The sequence below is a fragment of the Dermatophagoides pteronyssinus genome, unplaced genomic scaffold (genome assembly GCF_027571235.1).
Source record: "Dermatophagoides pteronyssinus isolate colony J.1.1.1.1 unplaced genomic scaffold, Derpt_VIB-CSIC_2022.12 sq0003, whole genome shotgun sequence".
NCBI lineage: Eukaryota > Metazoa > Arthropoda > Arachnida > Sarcoptiformes > Pyroglyphidae > Dermatophagoides > Dermatophagoides pteronyssinus.
This window is the reverse complement of record NW_027461527.1, coordinates 1,443,212-1,465,345: the sequence shown is the minus strand read 5'-3', so window position 1 is coordinate 1,465,345 and position 22,134 is coordinate 1,443,212. Positions and strand designations below refer to the sequence as shown.

Below are 22,134 nucleotides of genomic sequence, written 5' to 3'. Positions count from 1 at the left end.
GAATGATATGTCAATATTGTTTAGACAATTTACATATGAGTCGATATTTCGGTTCATTGTTGATTTATTTGAAAATTTTAAACTTGTTAGTGGACTATTCACTCGAATCTGAACCGTTATTAGTTTTGATAAAAGATTCATGTATCACAACTGTTGACCGTCAATCTCTAATATTCATGTTTCAACATAGTTTGCAAGAAATTCGAACAAGTGCTAAAGATTTCATTGTTTCATGTTATCGTTTAAAGTTTATAACATTCACAGAATCGGAAATTGATTTTCTCAACAAATGGTCGCAAACATTGTTACAATCTATACAGCCTAAAGAAGCACAAACTGGTGTAATTTTGAATCAATTTGTAGTTTCTCTTCATGATAACCAGAATTATTCTTCATATTTCGATTTTATTCAAACATTGATCACTGAATTAAATCAAAGAATCGTGAAGATCAATTTAAATATAGGAAATTCATGTTCATCACCATGTTATCCATTACTTTTGGCCATAAGAAAATTGTTGTGCAACGAAATCGATTTAGTTAAACTGAAATCTGATCTTAATGATGATGAAAAACAATTGTCTGCTTGGCAAATTTTATTCATCAGAATAATTGATTCATGTATTGCTGCTTGCGAATCGATTATATCGATTGTCTGTAACGATTCACCCGAAGGTCACTTACCGACCACTGAAAAATTGGAACTTATTAATTTTGATCTTCATAATAACCGATTGCATATGGTATCACAAATGCTTCTAATGAATGGTTGGATGACAATCAAAGAATCAGTTCTCATCATAAGTCACTTGGTTAGTTCTTTTCCATATCATCAAACGACTGATGATACTATAATATCATGCAAATATGTTGACAAAATTATCGATTTTTTATACGAAAATCAACTAAATCTTGTTCATCGTGGAGCGTTTGAACAAAGCTCACGAGGATTCAATCATCTCGTAGAATCATTGTTAAAGAATAAATGCAAAGTGTGTAGAAGAAAAATTGAATCGAAAATCGATGAAATAAAAATTCGATTACAAAATCTTGAAAATGATTTAAACTCTTCATCTTCAACTTATGTTTCAATTACTCGTCGAAGTGCCGGACTTCCGTTTATTATTCAATCGATAATTGCTGCCGATCCAAGCAGTAACTATTGTTTGTCATTCATCGAAACATTGATTGATATATTGGATCCTGAAAAAAGTAATCGAAGACAATCATGGCAAATTATTCATTCATTGAATATCGTTAAATCATTAGTGCATGATAATCGATTATCATCTGTTATTTCTGTCTGGATTGAAAAACTATTTAAAATAAGCATTTTATGGTTTAAACATGATACATATCATCGTTGTCTTCATGATTCCAATTCTACACAATACTTATATTCTATTCAGAACTCTACCTCGATGTTATTGAGTTCATTGATAACAAAAGTTTTCGGTGTTAAACGTAATCGTTCAGATACAAGTCGTAGAAATCGAATGTCATCACTATTATTCTTTCAAAGTTATCCATCCCTTTATTTGTTCATTCTACAACAATTAGAATCGTCACAAATCTCAGAATCTCATTCGCAACTATTGTTTATTAATCCTATTCTGATTATTTTGTCCAAGTTGATCATTTCAAAAAGTGCGAATAATATTTATGATGCCACTAAGTTTTTACCATTAATCGAAAATATTATTTACAATTGTCGTGATGCTCGTTTACGTCATTTAGCTGTTTGCACCTATAATCGTCTATTGCCATCAACTAGCTATTCGAATATTATTGTCAATTTTAATGATCGATTCATTGAGAATGAAACAAAAATAAAGAAATCAAATTATTTACATGGTTTAGCAATGCTGTTGGCTGAAATTTCTCGAGAATTTTATCTACATACAATGAATTCGAGTCCAGAATCACAAGATTTGTCCGTTTTGTTAATCGAATTGTATCAGAAATTGATCATAATGTTTAAAAATAAATCGATTACTAATGATCTGATATTGGGAATACTTCATCAAGCTCATTATAGAATCTATCTATGTTTGAAATTGAAAAATCAAACCGAAATTTTCAAGGATCACACTGTAACACTTGAAGAAAACTTGATCAATCTAATTGAAAATGGACAAAAACAAGATGATTATTGCTTCAATTTGATAGTTGATTATCTTATCCATAGTTTCCTTGATTCGACTGGTCAAGCATTTTTCCCAACACTCAAAACGTTCGTTTCGATAAATTATGCTTTCGAAGCTAAATTGGCTCTTTGGTGTTGGCTTATTAATGGAATATTATTGGATGATGATAATTATACAAAACTAGATCGTTTGGAATCGAATCTATTCAAATATGAACATTCAAACTTAGATACTGTTTACATTGATAGTATACAGGAATTTATCAAAATTCAAAAATATCTTTCTAAAAATTTCAACCATCTAATCATCAGATTGAACCGAGAATCTTTTTATAGCCTCATTCAAAATTCAAGCGAAATAAATAAATTTTTCACTGGCCAAAGTTTGAATTCTTTGTACAATGTTGAATTGCATATTTTAAATGAAATATTCATTCTTATTTTCAATGCAAGAAGAATCGAATTTTTCGATAATATGAATGACATTGTTAAAAGATTGACAAAATTGAATTTGATTTCTTTGCTAGATCTAGCCTTGAAAATGAAAGAAAATCGGCATTTACTATTGCTTATTGAACAATGTATTGAAGATATGAATGAACCAATTTTGAATCTATTAGTATGGTCTAAATTTCTTGATATTATTGAAAATCTAAGCTCAAAACTTGAAAATATACCTGATCGTTTGGCAGCCATTCATTGTGTCGGTTGTTGTGTGAGAAAATTTCCATTTTCAGATCTATCCTTTGATCAAGATTCTTACGATATTTTTGTTCGAATTTTCATTCAATTTATTCAACTTTTACAAGATAATGAAAAAATTATTCGTAATAATTGTGTGTTGCAGATTGAAAAATTAGCTATCATGTTTAAGAATGAATGTTATCAAGATATTTCCCCGCAAAAGCTTTTGATTCAATTATTTATTCAGAATATGATCCATAGCATTAATCAGAATCAAATTGAACAATGTATTAATTTGATTCGTGCAATTTTTAAAATTGCTCTTCATTTTCTTGTCAATAACGACGACGACATTGTCACCGAAACTTTTACATCGGATAAATTATTCGATAAAACTAAAATGAACATTTTCATTGATGAATATTCAATATGGAAGGATTTAATTGATGAAATTCATTCACTTTGTCAACAATTTATCGAACCAAAACTTTGTAACTCTACACTAATGACGATTCTCAAACAAATCGATGGTTACATGTGCAAACAATTCGAAGAAATCGAATACAAATTGAATGATGAGACAGATCTGAATGAAGCTTCAGAATTCGTCTATAGTAATCGATCAAGATTAATAAAATTTTTACAATTATTTCAACAATTAGCTTAAAAATTATTTTGTTGTACTTTTTTTTGAACAACACACAAAGATTTACAAATTTTTTTTTGAATAACAATTAATTGCATTAAAGATTTCTTGATTAATAATTGAATTAAAAGAGAAAGACTATTCGAATGTTTTGATTTTGTCTAAAATTTTTGGACACCGCAAAATGCGCACAAAATTTATAAAAATTTTCATTTGGAATAGATTTTTCTATCCAAAGAAAAAATGGATTTTTTTTCATGCACAATTATCTAGACTAGTTTTTTTTTCAAATAATGATTTAAATTGGAATGCAACCAATGACGTTGACCAAAATCAAACAAACGAATCGGAAATAAAATAAGATGAATATACACGACACAAAAAAAAAGCTTAATAAATTATTGATAAAATGGGCGTTGATATTGGAAATAGAATTGTGTATGTGTTTTGGAAATGATGCCTATAATTCTTAAGACAGTGAGATGCTTTTAATCATCAAATTTTCGATTCGGGTTTCGTTGAAACAATGCAACACGAATTTCCGGCAATAACTGTTGACTGATCAAGTCTAAACGACTTTCAAGCGTATTGGTTACTTTGATTTTACCACCTTGGGCATACATTTCAACACCACCACAGCTATAATGAAAACATTAAATAGGTTAGCTACAAGTTGATTTGCAAAAATAATGCAACTTACGTATCGTGTGAAAGATAACGATTTGTATCAATTTTAATTTCAACATTACGTTTGGTGGCAGCATGATATTCTTTTTTAACAGAATCCAATAATGATTCTATCAAGGTCAAATCTTGTTTTCGGCAGCAGATGACAACTTCAGGTTCAACAAGACGGAACACACTTTGGGCAATTAGCTTTTGCATTACTTTTTTGTATAAATCAGCATCTTTGGTAACTTCAGCCAATTTTTGTCGCGCTTCTTCCAGAACATTTCTGATTAGTTCTTCACGTTGTTTCAAAACTCGAAGACGAGATTGATTTTGAAGATGAGAATTATAACTAAGAAATAAAGAAAATAAATGTCAATGAGCACTAATTATATAAGCACGCTTACATTCTTCGTTTCAATTCAACTTGTTTTTCTTTTTTCTCAAAAAATTCAATAATCTTTAACCGTTGTTCTTGAACTAGACGACCTTTTTCGATGTTAAATTCTTCTTCAGCTTTAGCTTCGATTTCTTCGGCTTTTTCATTTGCTTCTTGTTCAATGAAAGCAACCATGTGTTTAATCTTTTTTTTGTATCCAAATAAAAGAAGTGTCAATGGTCATATATCAATAAATTTTGGTTCATTTCTCAAAACATACCTGCTTTTGGACATCAGCTTCACCTAAAGCCATTTTGATATTTATTTATTTTTTGGGTAACAAAGACAACAACAACAAAAACAAATCAAAACTCGGGTCAAACAAAAATGGATTTATTGGATGGATTAATTAATGAAAATTTTTCACTTAGAAAAAAATTTTCTGGGCGTTATTATCACGGATGATGATGATCAATTTGTCTAAAAACCGATGGAGTGATACACGGACATCATCATCATCATCGATAGCATTTTATCGATAGTAGCAGCATCGTTAAAAGTCACGACCACAGCGACAATATAACCGGTGGCTCATTTATTTATTTCATATTTTTTGACGATAATTTCAGACTTCAAAATAATGGAATGAATTTTTATTATCGATCTGATTAGGAAATATTAGTTATCAGAGGAAAAAACTTTAATTTCAAAATTAAATTCTTAAATGAATTGAGAAAAGCTTTTCATTTGTTCGTAATTTAAAAAGTGCCACTACTATTGTAACGTCATTTTTGATAAAGCCGAAAATTGTAGTGGCTCAAAAGCTCATGTTCATAAATTACCAAGACACAGCAAAGGACAAATAATCAGACATTGCTAAAGTTTGTGAGTTCGTTAAGGTAAGTTGGTTTTTTTCGAAATTTTCGTTTCATAAAAAGTTTTGTTGATTTTTAAATCTTGATTAAACAACAGTCAATAATCGCTATAAAAAAATGAATAACATTCGTGTGTTTCAACGTTTGGGCCGTTTGGTTTCGAATCCAAATGTTCAACAACAAACTCGTCGAACATTGTATCCTCATTATCTTCGATACATGGCCGTGAATGTTGGCCCGAAAATCAGTACACCTGAGAAAATTGTTGTCTATCTGGGATTTTTATTCGGAATTCTTGGACCAGCGACATACATTATGTATGATGTTGGCAAAAAACGTCCTGATAATAAACAATAGAGGAATGGTTGTTGGTCGAAATTTGATTCAATTTGAATCGATTAATTTCTGTCTTATTAGAATTTTTATTATGCCTATAAATTTGAATACGATGTATAAATAAAACAGTTATGTTCTATAGGTTTTTTTTATGAAAATTTTCAATTATTCCAAGCAAAAAATGATCAGGTTTCATTTATTTTCACCAATCATTTCATATATGAATGGATCCGGTAATTCTTTGGACTGGTGGTATGATAATTTCAACTGTTGAAGAAAAATAAACACAATCCGATTGGTAGTGGTATACGGGATCGTTAGTTTAACGTAATTTATATTGACATATACCTTTTTGTGATCTAAATATATTGCGTTGGAAGTTTGGAACGATTGCATTTATTTGTCATCGTCAATAAATGATAAATACATTTCGATATATCAAATATATTTTGTGTCACGAATTTCTACAAAGTTCTTGATTAATGTAGACGTACTGATTCTAATGATAAAATGAGCGAAACTAAACCGAAAACATTATTAAGCCAAACAATAAATGGTGATAATAATGATAATTCTGATCTAAATTCGTCTGAATCAACATCAAATGATCAAACACAAAAAATGTCAAACGTACAAAATGTTAACGGAAATTCAGTTGTTCTTGGACAACTACCTGATGATTTTCTTCGATTAGATTCATCATCACCGACAAATCAAACGCGTAGCCAGATTGAACTTGATGAAGAATTGGCTGCCTCACTTCAACGTCAATATGATTCACAATTATTGTCACAACAACGTGCCGTAGCCAATTGGAATTCAAATTATCGTGCTCATTTGTCCATAACGTTTGTTGAAGCCCATCTGATCAAAAATTATGGCTTAATGAACATGAGTCCATATGTTCGAATACGTATAGGTAATACCATCTATGAAACAAGGACCAGTACTCGAGGTGGAAAGAATCCAAAATGGAATGAAACTTGTCGTTGGTAGGTTTTTTTGTTCATAAAGCTAATCACATAATCCATTCATTCTATTCAAACCATTTTAGTTATTTACCAATTGGATGCGATACCATTGCAATCGAATTGTACGATGATTGTTTATTCACTCAAGATGAATTAATTGCATGGGCAACGTATAAGGTACCGGAAAATTTTTTACGATTCACCAGTGAAACACCTGAACATACATTTGAAGAACGAATTGTTTTATCGGGCAAACAAGGTGAAGGGTTAGAAGGTGAATTGTTTATTTCTGTTAATTCAAAGGTAAATAATTTTTTTTCGATTCTTCATTCATCTTTATTGTTTAATCTTGTAATTCATTCTTTAATCTAATTCTCTTTAAATCAAATACAGCCTGTGACGGCCGAAACATTGCGTACCTATATGACGGCACCTGTTTACCATACTTCACATTTGCACGGTCCCGGAGTTCTTATTTCCACTCCACCAATACTTGCTGCTCCGTTAATTGTTCATCAAAGTCCTGTACCTGCTGCAACTTTGTTACCACCATCTCAACAAACACAGCATCAAGCTGTTGTCCAGCAACCACCACAACCAATACAGATACGCGATGAAGATGTTCAAACATTAAAGGAAATGTTTCCAAATATTGAAATCGACGTAATCAAATCGGTATTACAAACTGAACGTGGTAATATTGAACGTTCAATTACGAACCTGTTAGAATTAAATTCCACTACTTAAACATCGCATTTTTCGGGATTTCAATTTAATCTTTCGTGCATGAAAAACATTTATCTTTTGATTCAATCATATTATTCGAATTTTTCTTCCATTTTTTTGAAAACGAAACAAAACAAATCTCTAACTAATGTTATGTGTCGTTGAAATGTTTTTTAATAATAATAATAATCGTTGCAATTATTGATTTAAATGAAATTAATTGATGAATGTTTTTTTTTGTATATAATAAGGTCAGCGAACTGAATAAATAAACAAAAAATTTCTGACATTAATTAATGTCATAATGAAAATTGATAATTCACAAATGATAAGATCCTTTGATGATGTTAAATGGTCCGTAAAAAATTCGATTATTATTATTATTTGTTAGCTACCGGCAAGAAATTTTTTGCTCGGATAAGTTTTTGTTTTTAATTGCTACATCAGTATCATTATTGTTAATGGAAGCTAAAATAGTTGACGATCTTTTTTCAAAACAATCAACATTATCAATAATACATTCGGTCAGTTCGGATAGATCTTGTTTACATTTTTCACGTAAACGATTTTCCTGACGAAATTGTGACAAAACTAGATTTCTTTGATTCATATAATACAATAGTTTTCCATATAATTTCGGAATTAAACGATCGGCTAAATTTACTCGTATACGAAGTTGTTCGATTTCGACATCACTTCCATTCGTTTTCACTCTTTCACAGAAGGATTTATCTGGTTCTTTTATGTTATCATAATTCTGGTCATGGTTATGATTTTGTTTCCGACTAAGAACATCTTGGTGAACATAATTATGTTTATGGTTAGAAAAATTTCTAGTAATGTCGTTGTCCTTAGATGTGAATGATTGAGGTGATGATCCGGTTGACATTGTTGGTAAAGATGAGTTCATTGAGCTACTACTACTTAGTGTCATCATCATCATCATCATTTTTTGTTGTTCATCATCATTTGTTCTGGCAATTAATTCATGTTCATTATTATTATGTGTATGATCCATATCATAATCTAGATCCGATAATGCCAACAATGATTGCATATCCGTTTGTGATGGTATTAAATCCGTACTACAACCACTATCATTATCAAGACGACATGAATCACAATTTTCTTCATAATAAACAATACCTCCATTGTTAATCTGTCTATCGGTTGAATGGTGATCATTTTTAGAATTACTTTTCATTTCCACAGTTGTAGTTTTTGAATCTAAGTTGAATAATGAATTCAACATTTGTTCTTCAATGAAAGAACAATCATCTCTTTTATCATTATCATCATTATTATTGTTGCTTTTAATTTCATCTTTCATTAACATCGAAGCATTATTCTTAATCATTGAAGTTGTTGTGAGCGTTGAATTATATTTATCATGAATCAATTCTTGGATATCATCACCATCATCAGGCATCATCATCATCAACATAGATGTTGTTTGGTTGCCAAAATCACCACCACCATTACTTAATGAATCACGATCAATGTTTGGACTTAGACAAAGCGATGATGATGATGTGGATGATATTGATGGTGAATCCATATTATAACTTGTACTACAACTTTGGCAACTATTTGATGGATTATGATAATGGTTATGGTTTCGTTCAGACTTTTCGGTCCGTTGAGTGTATGATAATTTCCGGTTATTAAAATTATTATGACGCCATTCATTCAACATTAATGGAGTACCATTGCGACAGTTTATCAATGAATTTAATTCACGAATAATATCATTCTCTTTTCGTAGCTGTTGATTTTCTATTTCTAATTGTTGTATTTTTTTATCAATAAGTTTGACCAGATTCATGAAACGCATTTCACTGTTGACATTGTGTAGACAATTGGATGATGATGATTCTTTATTTGTTAGAAAATGTGATGTTTGATGTACGACCGAGGTTAAAAGATGACCGTATGACCAGCATGGTGATTTTAATGGATTGGATGAAATATTTTCAGGATGATTATATAATTGATCACAATATGGACCATGACATAGTTTAAATTCCAATAGACGCATATCACAGGCACAACATTCACAGCAATGTTGTTGAACAAAATTTTTCAAACATAATTCATGTGATTGTAATGAAAGCATCACTTCTTCAGTACGGGCAGCTGTATTTTCAAGATTTCGTCGTAATTCATTGATACGATTAGCCGATTCTTGTTTGATTTCCATTATGTTTGATACAAGACATTCATTTTGATCAAGTAAATCTTTAACCATATTACGTAAAAGACTTATGTATTTCTATTCATAAACAGTAATTAAAAAAAGAGAGAGATGAATTAGTCAAAGTAATCGAAATGAAAACGAAAATTCCAAATTACTTACCTCTTGATCTAGACTAGCAATTAATGAATCATCAAGTAGCCATTTTTCACATTCTAAACGATATTGGCTAAATAAATCATCACATTCAGATAATGTTTGTTGTTTTTGATCATTATCATCATCATCATCACCATCAACAATATTATTATTTTTAGTTGCCATCATATTACTAAAAGAATTGATGAAACAAGATTGTTTTTGATCACTGTCATTATGTTGAATTTCATCAATACAATAATCTAAACTAGATGATTGTTCATCGTTATTGGTAATTTTTATCATCATTGTTGCTAGTGGATCGGATATGTTATTCATAATAATAACAAAATCTATGAAATAAACAAAAACTATACGGGTAAGGATATAAAAAAAATATTCGAAACAAAAATCCACTGTATATCCTCTCCACACCAATCAAAAAAATAAAATCAAAACATGATGGCAATCATTACAAGCAGCATCACAAGCACATGAACCAGAAAAAAAAACAAAAATAATTAGGACAATATATTTGTCATGAAAAAATTGGTAAGCACAAAATATAACATTGATTATTTTATATTTGATAAATAATTAATTAAAATGATGAACACATCATTGTGTAAAAAAAAATTGTATAAAACGTGATAATAATCGAATGAATAAATGTGGTTAGTAGAAAAAAAATCTGAGCAGAATTATCTTCACTTGTTTCAATGATAATCCAACATTTCAAATATAGTTTTTGATAAAATTGTGAGTCAAACAAATCAAACAAACAAATTTGTCATAGTCGTAGTAGAAAATGTTGTTTTTTTTTGATGATGATTATTGTCAATGGTGATGTGGATAATAAGAATATTTTTTTTTTTGCAATTAGCAAACAAAATCATAAACATTGTTAGATAGAACAGTAATCCTTTCGATGCAACAATGTAAAATTGGTTGAAAATGAAACAGATATGTTTTTGGTTATTTAAATTGTTCATAAATCTGTTGTTATTATTATGGTGGAAAAATATAAAGGATGAATGAATTGAATGACACAACATAAAAATCTATAATAAAGATAGATATATAATGGGATGATGAAAAGAGAAAGAGAAAAGGTGAAAATTAAATATTTGAAAATTAAAAACACACACACTCTGCAATTCTGAGGCAATGATGATCACATACAGACACTTGAAGCATCAATAACAAACATTGAAAGAATATTTTTTCATCATCCAAGGGTTAAAATTCTTGCCGAACCAAAATAATCATAAACGATCATACGACGAGAATCACGAGAAAATATACATAACAATGTGATGATTTCTTTTCATTTGAAAAAAATTGTTGTTCAACTATGATTGCAATGCAACTTTTTTTTTAAATAAATCAATGCTGTCAACCACCATCTTGATGATAATTATTTTTATTATCAATAATAACAAGAAGAACGGAAATTTTATATATATAGAGATAGACGATAATCATAAACTACTACCACCATGATCATCACATCATATACATGTACATATTGAGAATATTATCATGTCACCAACGGATAATTCTTTTTCTTGAACATCATTACGATTTAAGATGATTGTCTCTGACAAATAAAATGATACAACAAAAAGCATGGCATCGAATCATTTAAGGTAATTGATGAAATTTAATTTCAAAAAAAAAAAAAAAAAATACTCTTGAAAGTAATTTTCATTTTCACATCGTCACTTAGATGATAAATAAATGAATAAAATAAATAAATTTTATTTTCGAAATCAAATCCATTTTATCATCAAGTATTTGAAGAGAGACAAGTGAGTGGTATTTTAGCAACAAATAAAAAAAATCTTGGCAACTGAAAAAAAAAATATGAAGAGAAAAAATTATATCGCGTGGTGTAGGAGAAGAATGAAATCGTGAAACTGTTTTTTGTTTCTTCAACAAAATTATGAATCAAAAATCATTTGATGATAAAACTTTTGACATTGATCTCATTCTTTACAATTTCGGTTGTTTAAAATGATGATTTGCGTTCTCGATTCATTGTATTTGGCGCCATTTTTTTCGAAACAAAATAAATCACTATTTTGGCCAAAATAATTCAATTCATGAATAAAATATAAAATCCTAAATGACACCGGTGTTGAATTATTTTCGTGATCAAAAAAAATGACACCTGTTTAATGATGATCATCATATTGACATGGATAGAGTGGGATAATGATTATTTTTACTTATTTACTATTCTAATTCCATTTTGGATCGATTGAAACAGTCATCATGATAATGATGATAATGATAATGGCAATTTTGTTTTTTACTTCGGTTTGGTCTTTTTCTATATATCATTATTTTTTTCCCCAAATTTATCATCCATTTTGTTTTTGATTTTGTTTTTTTTCGACAAATTTGGATTCAAGGTTGATCGATTTTTTTTCTCGAATGTGATAAAATCAGTAACAGGACAGAAAATCTTTTTTACTTTTTTTTTGTTGCCGTTCCAAAAGTCAAAAGTCATTAATTTTTTAAAAATAATATCCATCATCTTGATCGATGAAACAAAAAATTTTATTACGAATTGACAAACCTTGACATTTATTTTAAAATATTAATGACTGATATGAATGTGTGAAATGCAAATCAAACAATCATTATCATCAAAAACAATGTTGAATTACTTTCACTAATGAATATATAGAGAGAAAATAAAAATTCCATCAAATAACATCAGCAAATTATCAATCGAAATTGTTGATGATTTTTCACATTTTAATGATAATTTTGTTTGTTTTTTCTTTTGCCAACCAAGCAAATGATAAACAAGATATGCATGTTTGTATAACAATGATGATATCATCATCATCATCGTTATTATTATTATCATGATTATTCTCAAGTTAATAAGGCATCAAATATTTTCACATAAATGAATAAAATGTTTTTGCATATTCAAGGAAACGAAATAACAACAACAAAAATTAAGTTGATAATTAGAGATTTTGTCATTATTAATGAAAAAAAAATTTCTTAATAATTTGTTGCTCCAATGTATGTTTGTTTGTTTTTCTCGGAAAAAATTTAATTCAATTGTGTTTTTTTTTCTTTTCCTTAGTTCCTTCATAGGGAAAGACAATCGAAATGTTTTTAGTAGAGGAACAAAATTGAAAAAAAATGAAATTAATTTTGTTGCGAAATATTGTTTGAAATGTGAAATGAGGAATGACACCCACAGTAAACAAAATGTTTTCATTTTCATTTTTTTTACAAAGATATTATGAAATACAAACAAACAAAACAAAACACAAAATTGTTCCAAAATAGCAAAAACCTTTGTCGTATGACAATGTTTTTTTGTTGTTGTTGTTATTTTTATTTTATTTTCATTATTCAAACAGAAAATGATTGATAATTCAATGTTTGATTGATAAACAACCGATGGATCGATGGACATTAATCATCATCATCATCAATGTAAATTGAATGAATTGGATTTTTTTGATTTTTATCACCTAGTATGGATACACAGTTTAAGGGTGAAACATTATTAACACACACCTTGATCACCACCATCATAACCACCACCTACACCTCCTAATTAGTCATCTTTTTTCTTTTCTTTTTTTTTCAAATTCTCCGTATTGTCAGTATATTGACACAAAATTAACAAATCCTTGAGAAATTTGGATTTTTGACGTTTTCGATATGTGTAGGTGTGAATTGGTAAGAATTGGTGAAGGTAAAAAAGACTATAGTGACAATTAAATGATAATTTTTTCTTCTTCATTTTTTTTTTTATTTGTTGAACTTTAACAAATCAGCAATCAGTATCGATTGTGTGTGTGTAAACGAAGAGATAACAAATAATAAAAATGATCGAAATTAAAATTAAGTTAAAAAGACAACAGAAAATTTCTTATCCAAATCCATAAATTACGCCTACGTATCGATATATGTATAACAAAAGTAAATAAAACTATAACGGTAAATCAAATGTTAAAAATGAAAGTTAATCATTTGTGATTGAAATGATGGATATGAAGAAAGACTGTTTTTACAGTAGCTGATTATTAGCACAATGATTTCGTTTTTTTTTCTTATGAAACAAATTAATCAAGATCAACAAAATAGATTACGAAATTATTGTTTAAAATGATCCAGATTTCAAAAGATGACACCGTACAAGAACCTTGTTGTTAAGATGATAAAAAAGAAGTTTCATTTGTGACCTGTTGTTGATTATCAAAATGAAAGACCGAAAAAAAACAATCCGAATTCAATTAAAAACATGAATTAAAGATGGGAAAATTCGTCTTTCATAATTAATGATGATAAAATCTATCCATCTGTTTATCGTTTTTTTTCGCTAAATTATCTCATGTTTAAACATATATTCTGCATATTAAACAAAATTGGAAAACAAAACTGGAAAGAAATTTTTCCCATTATTTTCAGTCTTTCTTGTTTGATGATAATAAATTGACCACACACACATACACACAAGGCGCGTATGTCAAAATTTTTGAAACGATCAATTTTTTTTGCTGTTGCTGTTCTAAATTCCATCTTACAACGGATGGTTTACATCCGACGATGGTGGTGGATTAATCTAAATATTATAAATGATTAATTTTTTGTATTTTTGTGTGAAGAAATTATATTTTTAAAAAAACCTCCGCCAACGAACAATTTGGAACTGGAACAAAATCGAGGCCTTGTTGGATCAAATGTAAAACGATAAAACAAAATTTTCATGGCACAGAATGTAATTTTTTTCGAATATTGACCAGAATTGCGTCATTATAATGAGTGTTTTTCAGTTTCAAAATTTTGTATGTTCCATCATGGATCATTGCCAATAATAAGTTGATCAATCAATCAATCAATTTTATGTGTTTTAAATTCAGTCATCGCGTGACTAAAATGAATTGAATGATACAAACTTTTCTCCATTGCTCAATATCGACGCGTTGGTGTGTATGTTGAAACACGGATGCGACTGGACATATTTGGTCATCAAAACATTGATCCATATTTTCATCATCATTAACAACAACAATAACAACAACAAGCATCCTTGTCGTTGATAATTTTTGTTTGCTGTAATCACGCAAACACTATAAATTGAAATTATAATATTAATGAAGAAAAACAATTTTTCAGAACAAAACGGAAACATTCGAAACAATCGATAGTTTCAAACAGAATAATCGATTGTTTTCGAAAAAAAACTATTAATTTCCCATTTTTTTCTAATTCGAATTTAGATCTAAACATTTTCAATTTAATCAACAAAAAAAAATTCAACAGGTTTAACAGAGGTGAAATTTTCTTCTCCGATGTATATGTGATGTGGTTGTTTCTATTAAAATGTGGATCAATTTCTTATTTTTATAAAACATTCTTTTTTTGTTAGTGTTTTCGAAATTTTGTTTGAAATTTTAACAATGAAATAGTTGAACAACAAAAACAATGTTTTTTTTGCAATACAAAAAAAATTGTTTGGTGAGATTAAGAAAAATTTGAATTAATAATTAATTCATTTTTTTTCATTGATTTTCAATGATCACACAAATCATAAAAACAACAAAATAAAAGACGGAATCGTTTTTTATGAAAATATAATCCGGGAGATGTGTGTGAAATACTAAATCAATTGATAATAAATAAGAATAATAATTCGATTCCAACAATAACAATTATGCAAATTTTTGTTTTCAAAACAAGAATGATATAATTTAAAGATGTTTATGTGGTATGAATTTAACAAAAAAACAAAACAAAACAAATTGAACTAAAAAAAGGCTTTGGTTCGTGAGTAGTGGGTGTGTGGGTGTGCGAATAGTGAATGTGAAGTTCATAGTTTCAGGAAAATTTCTAAAATTTTTCATCGTAAATATTCAAACTTTTGATAAATTCTCTGTCATTCGTAATTTTTTCGTTGTTTGTTGTTTTTGTTGTTTATAATCATTGTGGCTGTAATTATCACTTGCTAATCGAAATTTTTTCATTAAATATTCGGCAACACCCAGATAATAAACTGTTTGTGCAATACCGAATAATGGTGCAATAACCATAACACGACAACCGGCACCTTTGAAAAATGCTTTAATACCTTCATCACGCCAAATTCTAATGAATGCATCACGTATTCCAGAATAATGTTGTTCATGTTCAGCTCGTTTTAATGTTTGTAATCGTGTTTTAATCACATCAATAGGATTAACAGCAGCTGCAGCAATTCCACCGGAAACACAACCGGCAAGAAATGATGCCCAGAATACCGTTTCACTATCACTACCATTATTACTGTAAGTTGTTTTTGGTCCCAATTTATTTAAATTAGCAAACATTGGAAAATAGATTGCCGAAAATGTAACATCTCGGAACATAGTTGCTGCTGTACCACGATATAAACCAAAAATACCTTTTGATCGTATTAGGCTCAATGCAATTCGTGTTGCCGATGGACGTTCTTGAAGGCCGCTTGTTTGTACACGACCCGCATCTTGTAGCTGTATTTTAAGTAATTCCATTGGTGTCGTTATTACAATCTGACAAAGACCAGCTAAACTTCCGGCAATCATTTCTCGATGTAATGTTATTTTTCTTTATTAATAAGAAAAAAATATTAATGAATAAATTTCCGACAAAACAAAACATAATTCTTTTACCCAGAACGATCCGAAAATCGATGTCGGAAAAAATCATTAGCTGTCAATTTGATTGCCTTTTCGGGTGTTATCAATAAAATATTAACAGCAGATCCACGATACATTCCGAAAAATCCTTCTTTTGCAAAAGTTTTTCGAAAACAATCGGCCCTATGACAAAATAATTTAGTTAATTTAAATTTAAAATGATTTTTCATTGAACTTACATTGATTTGTATTGCGGAATTTCATTTGGTTTAATACTTTGTGATTGTAGCCGTGTTTTCACTGTTAATCATCATTGGTATCATTATCAATTTGATAAGAAATTTATATATAAAAGAATGTTATTGACATAATTTATGGTAAATAATATTTGTCAGGAAAAAACATATTTTTTTCCTTTTCAACAACAAAAATTATAACAGACGACAATACATACCTAAATCGATGGGAAAAACACACGTAACACCAATAATACCGGCAATTCCTCCATTGATAATTTTCGGTAATAATCTATTATATATTACAAATTAATAAAGAAAATCATTCGAAAGTAGAAAAAAAAACTTACGGAAAATCCGGCTTATTCGATTTGTATGCAGACATTGTTGACAGTGGTTTATCCATTGTTTCCATTGCATCCATGACGCTGATTAATGATGATGGAAAAAATTTATTTTACCACTAGAATTTTAATTTAATAATAACAATGATTTAATCAAATAAACTATTGTTTTTGTTGTTTATATTTATCCGAACAGATGATGTATGTACACCGAAACAAAAAAAACAAAGAATTGAAAAAAAAAGAAAAAATGCACACGTGTTGATCAGGAGATAATGATCCTTAAATATTTCTAATCATTTTGTTTTGATGATGATGATGACTTTGACAAATTTTCTTTCTTCCTACAAAAAAACAAAACAAAACAATCGAAGTTTTTTCTCTTCTTTACTGCTGTATTTGATTTTAATGTGGGTGTGTGTGCATGAGCTTGTCAGAATAATTTTATTTTTAACTTAACCATTTTTCATTCATCATCATCATCACGTTATGATTATCAATGATTGTTTGTTTGTTGTTTTAGAAATTCTTGCCCTAATTCTTAGATTTAGGTTCACTTGAAAATGAATGAGATTTATTTTTACCTTTTTTTTAGGAATACACAAAAAAAAGATTGATTATTATTTTTGATGAAATTGGTTGGTTCTTGTAATTTGAAACGTTGAATAACAAAGTATGAAGTAACAATCGATAAATCGAGAATTTTGTTGTTGTTGTTGAAGGTTAATCGATTATCATAATCGAGGAGAATAAATAAAAAAAAATTGATTCGAAAAAAACGATCACTATTTTAGATGGTTCGATTTTCATTTCATGATCAACGATGATTATAAAAAAAATTGATGTTTGTTATCAGATTTCCTGGTAGTGATGATGATGATGAAGGTGATTTTCCATACCTGTCGACGACAATTTTATCGTTGAAAAAAATTCCTGTTATGTTTATTTTTTTTCGCTTCTTTAATGTGATTTATTTTAGAAGGAAAAATTGAAAAAATAATTTTTTTTTCTCAAGACTTATGAACAGGTTTTTTTTTCGTTTCCCTATGTTTCATCAAATATTGATTATGATTTGATTGCAAAAAATCATAATCATTATCGGTCGATATTGGTTAATTTGATGATGATGATGTCATTTTTGTATCATCAAATATTTTATCATAATCATCATCATAACTAATCATGCTATTTTATGATGCTATTTTTTCAACAAGAGTTATCTGAATGAAAATAACGGCAATATTTTGATATATGAACAAAAACAACACGTTAAAAACATGTGTGTGTGTATGAAAAATATGGATTACATTGTATATATTCTTGATAATCTCGAATTTCAACTAATTTTTTTTTAATAAACACATCATAATTTAAATACGATTCTATTACGTATACGAAAAAAAACAAGCTCACACATACTCAATAGTGAATAGTGAAACGAAAAAAAAAATTCTTTCCCAAGAGAATGCAAGAATATATTTTATCCTCATCAAAAGATGGCAGCAGTAAATGCGACAAAAAAAAATCATTAAATCCCTCATTTATGAAGGGTATAAATAAAGTTCGAGCATTTTTTTTTGCCTCGTTCTCGCGATCCAATCGGCGTCGACACTTGCATCGCGATCAGCAGCAACAGCAACGAATACGACAACCACTGTTCATTCACTTTTCGGCGTGCCATTTGTTTTTCCATTTGGGCCTATTATGATCATTGTTTTATTTTAATTAATCAAATTCGATTCTTTTTGTTTTGAAAAAAGTGTTATCATCATGTGATAAAATTATTACATGATTATCATTTTTCATTTACGTTTTTTCTTTTGTTCTATTCGACTTGTTTTTTAAAATTCATTTTCTTCGAAATAACTTTTTCAATATATTCATAATTTTACTCGGCATATTGCCGAATCATAATTATGATTGTTTTTTTGGCCCATCATTTTTTACAGTACAAATATTAATATTTACAACGCTATAAACTTTTAATAATGGATGATTGTACGTTGGAAGGCGATGATGTTGATGCATTGAACGATGAAACATTTGGCTGTGATGTTGCTGAAATCAATGATGATTGGGAAGAAGAACATGAAAAATTTGTTGAAACAACACATGAAAGAAGTTCGGCATTTGTTGATACTGGATCGATTATACATTGTGAACCAAAACATTCGAATTATAGTGGCAGCGTTTTATCTTCTATTGGCTTATGTAATAATTCTATGAATAAATATTCAAACGATGAACTATTATTTCCAAATTGTGAAGATTTAATAGCAAAAAATTTATTGGATGTTGTTAGCGATGAAACTGATATTTTTTGTACCGAATCATCTACATTTTCTTTGCATCATTATATGGACGACGACGACGATGAAGATGATGATGACAATGATGAGAATGGATTATTTACAAATGGAATATTATTTTCCAAAACAAATCGAAATAAATCTTCAACAAATAAATCATCATCACCGCAACTATCATCATCATTGTCAAAGAAGAGTAAAGCTATGAATATTGATCTTGATTCATTACGGCCACCATCGCCATCGATTCTTCCATTTGATCATACATTTATGTCAAGTGTTTGGCGTCCACCATCACCGCCAACAGAATTAGCACCAACAGCCACCAATAATGTGTCACAGCAACAGCATCATACACAATCACCGATAAAGAAAAACATCACATCATCAATTTCTGGATTTGAATCCTCTGATTTCGATATATTCCGTAGTCCAAATTCGGTCATTAGAGCTGAAGATCTTGAAGCAGATTTTTCTCGAACATCGGATTCATCGTTGAAATCATCGACACCAAATCGAATGAACGAACGTTCTTTATTACAATCACAATCACCATTCACTTCAGCTAATGATAATAATAAAAACAATCAGAATAAGAATTTATCATCATTCATGGGTTTAGCAGCTTTATCACTTGGGGGACATTTATTGGCGATTCAACAGCAGCATCCTTCGGCAAATGCATCACTAACCACCATTCCATCATCTAAAGCGGTTCAGCCACCTCCAGGTTTTAATAACACCTCTACCCTATTAGGTTCAAATAATAATAATAATCGTATACATCCGTTCATGTTGATGAATATGACTGCGGGTAATAATTTACCATCTAAATCACCACCATTACAATCATTGAATCGTAATTCACCGAATCAAAATGATAAAATACACCAACATTCACCCATTAGAGGTTCGATGCCACCATCATCAATGGTCGATCCTCGATTATTAATTCGATCACCACAACAAATGATGAATGTTTTGATGACACATCAATCGCAGCAACAACAACTTCACCAGCCACCACAAACAACAAAAATTCAGTTCCCAATACCAGCTAATGTGATTGATCCATTTTTACTTCAACAGCAACGATCCATTATAAATAAATGTATAATTACGCCGTCACAAGCTCAACGATCTTATAATTATAATCATCATTCTCATCATAATAATAATCAAGATAATTATCATCATCATAGGAATAACAATTATAATAGAGATAAATTTGCCGGATTTATGACTCAACGTGAAAAAGAATGGCTATTGAAAGTGTTTCGATTACAATGCAAAGTGAGCGATCCATATGTAGAAGATTATTATGAAGTGAATTATATGTTGAGAAAGAATGCACACAAATTCCTACAGAAACAGAAAGAATTGATGTTGCATAATGAAACAAACGCTGGCACAGATATAAAATTCGTTAATGATTTTCCTGAATTGAATCGAAATGTTGATAATAATAACAGTGATGATAAAAATAATTTACAACAAAATCCTCAGCAACAACAGGAACCGATTCTTGTGCTGCCACAGATGGCTATACCATCAGCGGAAGAAAGCCGTCCCAAGTTTATACAATTCGATAATGCCTTGGGCAAGATTCAAGTGCTTAATTCAAAATGTCCTCGAAAATTAGTTGAATTGAATGAAACGGAACCTTCGATGTTTGTCAAATATCAATTGGATCGTAAAAGTCAATATTTGTTGAAAATCGAACGCCTTTATAAACATTTATTGAATATTGAAGATGAAGATAAACGAATGCCTATATTGCCAGATGATGTTAAACAACAACATCGTGATCGCCGTTCAGAATTGTGCCAGAAATTATTTGATGGTCTTATCCGTCATATTGTTGGTATAAAAAAAGATGAAAGTCAAAATTTTATTCTCATCAATCGTGTTATGCTTACATTGAAACGAATGTCTATGGAAATTGATCCAGAATTATTGGCCATTAATAAAGGTCTATTTTTGGTCGTGCGAAGTCTTGGTCAATTGAAAGATGAACAACATTTAGTCGTATTATTAAGTTCATTATTACGATCGAATTGTTTTGAAATGCTTAACACATTAGAGCGACAAAATCCAAATATGAATATAATAAATATGTTGGTAAAAGCGATCGGTCAAATCAAGATGGCCAAATCCTTAATCTACTTGGTATCATCAATTGATGATTCTAAAATTTTTACCAATGTGGATAATAAGGTAAATTTGTAGTATTTCTAAATTTAAGTTTTTCTAAATTAATTTTGTGTTTTCCTAATGAATAGAATGGAACACGTATATTGGCTGCTCTTTTCAGACAATATGAGCTTGCCGAAGACAAACTTTTGTTCATCTATTTTTGGTGAGTTTTAAATTTTTTGATATCATTTTAATTAATAATGTTAAATTTTTATAGGAAACTTTTTGTACAGACATTGATCAAATTGATTCCTGAAACGGATGATTCATTTGCTTTGTGCAGAATACATTTTAACTATTTACAACAGCTTTAATAAAATACAGCAATGAAAAAAATCAAACGATCTTGGCTGCCATTGTATTTTCGTTTTCATTTATTGCCGCTTGAAAGAAGATATATAAATTATCACAAAAAACAATAATTTTATTCTTTGAGATTGTATACAAAATGAAGAAAAGTGCTGAATCTTATAGAAATCTTATTTTTATCGTTTCAAATAAAAAATCATGCCTGATTCTCTCATGAAATAAACAAACGAACTGAATTTTAATTTGTCAAAAAAAACAATATTCATGATGCCAATAATATAAAGAAAAAAATAAATGTGAAAAGAGATAAATAAATAAATAAATTACCAAAAATCGTGAAA

At 29.2% G+C, this 22,134-nt stretch overlaps 6 protein-coding genes across 7 annotated transcripts; 3 read left to right on the top strand and 3 right to left on the bottom strand.

The window, feature by feature from the left end:
- Positions 1 to 2: 2 nt before the first annotated feature.
- Positions 3 to 4,296, top strand: THADA (Thyroid adenoma-associated protein homolog). The gene has a single exon (XM_027348326.2). The coding sequence runs from the start codon at positions 3 to 5 to the stop codon at positions 3,495 to 3,497; it is 3,495 nt and encodes a 1,164-aa protein (XP_027204127.2). The 3' UTR covers positions 3,498 to 4,296.
- On the bottom strand, positions 3,489 to 4,975 carry Vha26 (V-type proton ATPase subunit Vha26). Its single transcript, XM_027348480.2, has 4 exons — positions 4,805 to 4,975; positions 4,553 to 4,728; positions 4,177 to 4,497; positions 3,489 to 4,115 (listed from the first exon to the last, which is right to left on the bottom strand). The coding sequence occupies exons 1-4, from the start codon at positions 4,835 to 4,837 to the stop codon at positions 3,965 to 3,967; spliced, it is 681 nt and encodes a 226-aa protein (XP_027204281.2). The 5' UTR covers positions 4,838 to 4,975; the 3' UTR covers positions 3,489 to 3,964.
- Positions 4,845 to 11,179, bottom strand: LOC113797901 (uncharacterized). 2 transcript variants are annotated; one of them, XR_012847350.1, is made up of 3 exons: positions 9,789 to 11,179; positions 6,084 to 9,704; positions 4,845 to 6,002 (listed from the first exon to the last, which is right to left on the bottom strand). XR_012847350.1 is itself a non-coding variant. In XM_027348362.2 (2 exons), the coding sequence occupies exons 1-2, from the start codon at positions 10,101 to 10,103 to the stop codon at positions 7,824 to 7,826; spliced, it is 2,196 nt and encodes a 731-aa protein (XP_027204163.2). In that variant the 5' UTR covers positions 10,104 to 11,179; the 3' UTR covers positions 4,845 to 7,823. The 2 variants fall into 2 exon arrangements, 1 of the variants encoding a protein (XP_027204163.2); XM_027348362.2 differs by having other exon boundaries at positions 4,845 to 9,704.
- LOC113797973 (toll-interacting protein B-like) lies at positions 6,147 to 7,648 on the top strand. The gene is made up of 3 exons (XM_027348448.2): positions 6,147 to 6,727; positions 6,790 to 7,009; positions 7,100 to 7,648. The coding sequence occupies exons 1-3, from the start codon at positions 6,246 to 6,248 to the stop codon at positions 7,451 to 7,453; spliced, it is 1,056 nt and encodes a 351-aa protein (XP_027204249.2). The 5' UTR covers positions 6,147 to 6,245; the 3' UTR covers positions 7,454 to 7,648.
- A 3,841-nt stretch (positions 11,180 to 15,020) lies between the features above and the next one.
- LOC113797968 (mitochondrial glutamate carrier 1-like) lies at positions 15,021 to 18,317 on the bottom strand. The gene is made up of 6 exons (XM_075819382.1): positions 17,567 to 18,317; positions 16,986 to 17,065; positions 16,854 to 16,927; positions 16,639 to 16,699; positions 16,433 to 16,582; positions 15,021 to 16,367 (listed from the first exon to the last, which is right to left on the bottom strand). Exons 2-6 carry the CDS (start codon positions 17,057 to 17,059, stop codon positions 15,659 to 15,661), a joined length of 1,068 nt encoding a protein of 355 aa, XP_075675497.1. The 5' UTR covers positions 17,060 to 17,065; positions 17,567 to 18,317; the 3' UTR covers positions 15,021 to 15,658.
- Positions 18,318 to 18,512: 195 nt separating this feature from the next.
- Positions 18,513 to 22,134, top strand: LOC113797889 (uncharacterized). The gene is made up of 3 exons (XM_027348348.2): positions 18,513 to 21,505; positions 21,571 to 21,647; positions 21,702 to 22,134. The coding sequence occupies exons 1-3, from the start codon at positions 18,968 to 18,970 to the stop codon at positions 21,796 to 21,798; spliced, it is 2,712 nt and encodes a 903-aa protein (XP_027204149.2). The 5' UTR covers positions 18,513 to 18,967; the 3' UTR covers positions 21,799 to 22,134.